This window comes from Limulus polyphemus, unplaced genomic scaffold (genome assembly GCF_000517525.1).
Source record: "Limulus polyphemus unplaced genomic scaffold, Limulus_polyphemus-2.1.2 Scaffold816, whole genome shotgun sequence".
NCBI classification, from domain to species: domain Eukaryota; kingdom Metazoa; phylum Arthropoda; class Merostomata; order Xiphosura; family Limulidae; genus Limulus; species Limulus polyphemus.
Window position 1 is genome coordinate 23,405 of NW_013666426.1, and position 5,588 is coordinate 28,992.

At 30.7% G+C, this 5,588-nt stretch overlaps 1 protein-coding gene across 1 annotated transcript in view; it reads right to left on the bottom strand.

Annotated features, from left to right (window-relative positions):
• Positions 1-3,470: 3,470 nt before the first annotated feature.
• The window catches only part of LOC106460683 (GTP-binding protein REM 1-like), a 17,918-nt gene continuing 15,800 nt past the window's right edge, over positions 3,471-5,588 (bottom strand). Inside the window, exon 4 of the mRNA XM_022387461.1 lies at positions 3,471-4,670. Within this exon, the coding sequence (XP_022243169.1) occupies positions 4,399-4,670 (272 nt within the window). The 3' untranslated portion in view covers positions 3,471-4,398. The remainder of the gene's footprint in view (positions 4,671-5,588) is intronic.

The following is a 5,588-nucleotide window of genomic DNA, read 5'->3' on the forward strand; positions in this document are numbered from 1 at the left end:
GTCTAAAGAGGTTATATTTTCATTTTACAGGTCACTGGTTAGGCCACATTTGGAATATTGTGTTCAGTCTCGGTCTCCTTACCTTAGGAAAGACATTGAATTGTTGGAAAGGGTTACTAGAATGGTGCCTGGGATGGAGGGGTTGTAATACGAGGAGAGGCTGAAATCTCTGAAACAGTTTTACTTTTCTAACAGGGTGACTGGCCTTTGGAATGGGTTGCCTTCAGATGTTGTAGAGGCAGTAGATGTAAGTGAGTTTAAGAAAAAGTTTGATAAGTATATGAATGAAAAGGACTGAGTTTAAAATTTGTTTATTATTATTATTTAATCATTTTAATTTAGTTTTGAGGATGAAACAGCCAAGATGGACAAATAGGTCCCATGTTGTCCCAAAATGTTATGTTAAATAATACGTAACGTAATGTTTTATACTTATGTATTTAAATAACTTTCAGTTAGAACTAGGCATAGCAAGAGCATTTGAATAAGAGACTATAACACATCTGACCTGCTAAGCTCTAGAATTGAACGAAACCTCTCGTCAACAGCAAGACACAGTAGGAATGCTATTTTACACTTTTCTTACAGAAGTCTGGTTATCAGGCAGTTTATACTGTGTAATTTAAATTGTTTCGAATCCTGTAATGTCTTTTTTTTATGTAATTAATTTAATGTAATTTTATTTGTTAGCCTAACACAGACTTAAACTTTTGAATTGATACAATTTATTTAAAATACTTTTAAGAATTGAGTATGAGGGCTTAGTGAGGAAAACCATCTCGTTCTTAATATTATGCTTTATTTCGCAAAAGTTAAGCTTTCGTTTTGAGTAATAAAATGCTACTGATTTATTACAATATTTTCTGGGATGTATTAATTGTAATTTTTATCCAGTTTCTTAAATTTGTAACGCCATCTGTTGATAATTTTCATATTTCTAGATAGGAAGTATGAAAGCATCCTTTAGTTGATGGTTTTTGTTAAAATGGTCTAGAAGTTTCATGACAGATTAAGGTTATATTAAAACGATTAAAACATGGAGCTCTTTGTGCTTCATTAATTGACAAATTTAAATTCCATTGTGGTATATTGCCATATGTAAATGTTGACTGTTGTGTAACCCTCTGTTCACGAATATAATCATTATATATTTTTTTTATTCTAGCTTTTTTCAGGTTAAAATATTTCAAATGAGAAAAACAATCTACAAATATCTAACGAGTCCAATTTAGAAATATCGCCTACGTAGTTGGAACTCCAAACCCTACTAACTGAATATAAAAGACAGATTTGCTAGAATAATCTCAAAACCTTATTTAGTACGATCTAAAAAACTAAATCCCATCTATAGAATGTAACTTTTTACATCTACTAACTAGATTGTCTTTAAAAGCATGCTTGTTCAATATATTATAAAAAGTAGTCCAATTTAGAAAACATTGCTTAACTATCATAGACTTAATGCAATTTAGCAAAACCCAATTTCATGCAGAATAATTAACTATTACAACTTGAAACTCTGCTAGTTAGTTCGATGTTGAGAAACCTATCTAATATTTATGTATAAAAAAACTAATCCCGATTAGGAAATGTAATTAATCCAATCTATGAGACTAAGTAATCTATTTTGCAAAAGACTTTCTGTTTATATCTCGAGAAAAATTAAGTTACAAACCTAATTATTCCAATTGAGGAAAGAAAAAACTACTACATTATCCGTTTTGCAAGGAAAAAATATCTCACTCAAGAAACATATAAACAATTAAGTCGACTAAAATTAAATTGGTCCAACCTAGAAAAATCTGCTATCTCTCAATTGAGAAACTAACTCTTTCACTTTGCAACAGAAACTAATAATTAGTTCCATTTGGAAATAAGTTATTAAATTGATAAAAACTAAACTGATCCAATTTAGAAAAAATCTAATAATTAGTTCAATCTAAAATGTTTTAAGTTTATTGAAAATGGTTGAGAGAATACTCAATTAGATATTAAAAAATAGAAAATATTTTGATACATACCTAAAAAAGTTGTCTGATATATTACAGATTATCGCTATAATGGTTTATCTTTTATTAAATAAGTCCGTAAATTGTAATTATATTATTTTTTTAAATATTATCTAATCATTGATTCTCATGTCCCCGTACTTCATCGCACACTAGCTTGGAAAGTTGATTAAAAATAGGCTTAGCTAATTTAACCAAATAGCGTATGAGATATAGCGTAGCAGGGGCGGTAATAAAGATACTGGTAAAAATAAAAGACAGATAAAAACAAACAAGTCTTGTGTTTTAGGTATGGTATAGAATGATAATTTCCGAAAGAGGCATTTTACTTTTTTATTATCACATACACGCGTAAACCCTGTTATGAATTTATAGTTCGTAAATATGCTATAGCACCAAACATATTGTTGGTGTATAGGTTTTTCTCATAGTGACTATAAAGACCGTTCACACCAACAATATGTTTGATACTGTTCTCTATGATGTAGATCCAGCTATCTCTCTTTGGTTAACTTGTATTCAGGGTTACTGATAAGAAGTGGAATTCTCCGAAACTAGTATAACCCAGTAACACGCGTTGATCAAGGTGTAGATTGAACTGGACCTCTCTTGAACTTAGACTTCGAAATCAAACAATTTTCGGAATACTAAGTTTATTTATTATATGCTATAGTTGCTTGGCTTAGCCGTTATTGATGATGTTTCCCAAAATAGTTTTTGAGTTTTTTTACCTGTTTGTGTAATTTTCTTTGTCTTTTTTACCCTTGTATTTAATACCCAGATTCATAGTGTAGATGGTGATCATTTTGCACAAATTTTGTTCACATATATAGTATTTAATTTTTTTAGATGTTACTTAGTATATATCAATTCATATGTATTTTCTATAAAAAGATTAAAAAAATTTGCAATTTTTAAAATTTTGTTTTACACTCAAGACCGAGCACAATTTTTTTCATCAGAAAGCAAAGTGAGCAATAAATTAAACATTTGTTTTTCTATGTAAGGTACTTTGAGATGTCTTTTCCTCACCCACAATGTTCCCCTTTTTTACGTGATTTCTAGAATATGAGCATTAAATTGTACTTTTATTTTCTGTTATGATTATTCAAATTGATACCGACTGTTTGGGTAACTTTTTTCATTTGTCAACGCCTCGGTGACTGTAAAGTTCACCACCTTCAAGGCTATTGACGAAAATGTGACTAATAATGTAATGACAAAAGTAATTAGCACGTAGTACTGATAAATTGGTATATGATAAATTATTTTTATCTGAATCAAACATTGACGAAAATGTGACTAATAATGTAATGACAAAAGTAATTAGCACGTAGTACTGATAAATTGGTATATGATAAATTATTTTTATCTGAATCAAACATTTTTTATAAATTAAAAAATAGAGAAACGTGTCGAATTGTTTATCTACATATTTAAAGTAGAAAAACTTATTCAAAACAGTATAGTAAATGTCAAAATAAGACTTCGATGTTTCGAGATCCGTTTTGAATTTTAAAGCAGTGCATATTTCAGACTTTTCAAATAATAACGTAAGCTACAAATTTCAACAATGACACCCAGAAATAAAACAAATAAACTATCAGATATGCATATTTCAGACTTTTCAAACAATGACATAAACTAACAAATTCTACAATGATTTACGTAGCAATATAACAAATTATCAGATGTGCATATTTCAGGTTTTTCAAATAATGACGTACACTAACAAATTGCAACAATGACATACCCAACAATGAAACAAATTATCAGATAAAAATCATATAAAGTACAGACATGTTTTAATAGATATTTTCCCATTCTATTCAATGGTAGAGTTAATCTTCCGTTTGTACAATGAACTTCATAAACATAATATACATACGTGTTATTAAAAACTAAACGCAAAAAGTAGAAAACTTCACTAGGTTGCCCCCCCATCCCTCAAAAAAGAAAAAGACAATCAGTTTGATTGACGTTTCATTTTAAATATATTTTTTTCACTCCGACAATTTTTTTAAAGAAAAACTCATTTTACTACAATTAGAAAAAACCATGTGTAAATAATTTGAATTATAATTGACCACTTGGTCTTTTTTACGAGAACGTTATCTCTTTCCCCCTTTTTTTTGACGGAACATTTAATTGTCTTAAACCTCGAATCCGCACACTTATAAATAAGTTTGCATCTTTTCACATTTACTTAAATAGTAATACCCAACTGCTTTTAAATCTTTCTTATTTAAACCATTATTTTCTTATCTTTCATTCATTACTAATCTCCATATCATTTGTTAACGAAATAAGAAGTAATATTCAATGGGTAAGGTCGATAACTTGAATATAGAGAGCTATATAATGTAACTTCCGGTTGGTTGGTCGTGAATTAAATTACCTGTAGGTTTACACATGACTTGGACTTACGGTAGGCTTTTCCAAATAACTGCTTCATTCTGCCTCTACTCTTGGAGGAGCTAGCTGCTGTGAACATCTTGTCCAAACTCACAGAGTTCCGCTTCTTAACTGGTCTGTCCGCTTGAGAGCGTTTTAATCGAATTTGACTAAGGGTTCCTACCAGAAGTTCGTCAACATGATGATTGATCCCCGCTGATGTTTCAATAAATTTGCAATGCTGGTACGTAGCCAAAGCTCTGCCAGCTAAAACAAAAGTACGCGAAACTTATAGAAAATAAATAATAGTTCAATGGCTATCTACTTTATTGTAAAGGCGCTCTATTTAATCATTACCTAGCCAAATTCCAAGCCTAGTGATTCTACGCACTTTGAATAAAGAACTGAACATGCATTTTCTTATTTTTCATAAGGTAAATTCGCGAGTGGAAGCTAGTTTAAGGTATTGCGATATCACAGTACTCATGCTGGTTTTTAAATGATTTAGGAGCAATGGAAAGAATTAGGTTATACACCATTTCTGGGTCTAAAGGAGAATGTAAGGTAAAAAAACAATAAAGCTGAATCACCTGAGTTAAAACTAAAATAACAACTAACAGATATGAATTTCAATTGTTAACTTACTGGAATTCAATTCTATCATTATATCTTACGAGTAACAAACTATCAGGCAAAAAGTGTACAAGCTAAATTTAGTACTTTAAATAAATTTCATATGATATACTTCTAGTTTTTGTCAGTTTGTTATATTTTCGCGCAATGCTACACGAAGGCTATTTGCACTAGTTATCCCTAATTTTTAAATGGCAGCTAGGGGGTTGTTCTCTTAGCTACACAATGAGCTATCTACACTCTGTCCAAAGCGGGGAAGCTAATCCCGGATTTTAGCATTGTAAGTTCATAAATTTACCGCTGATTCACCACGGGACAGACTAGAGGGAAAACAGGAAAACACGATTGACTCTTGAGCTATTCTTGTCTTAACAAATAATGGTATTTGATCATCACCCGTATAACGCACCTATGGCCCAAAAGTGCGGACCATAGAACCTCTGCTTCGCAGTCCGGCACACTAAAATTGCGCTCGGCTTTATATAATATACACCTGGAAAAAAGTTAAGCACCCCCCAATATTTTTCAGGATTGCTTATTGAAAATAAGGTT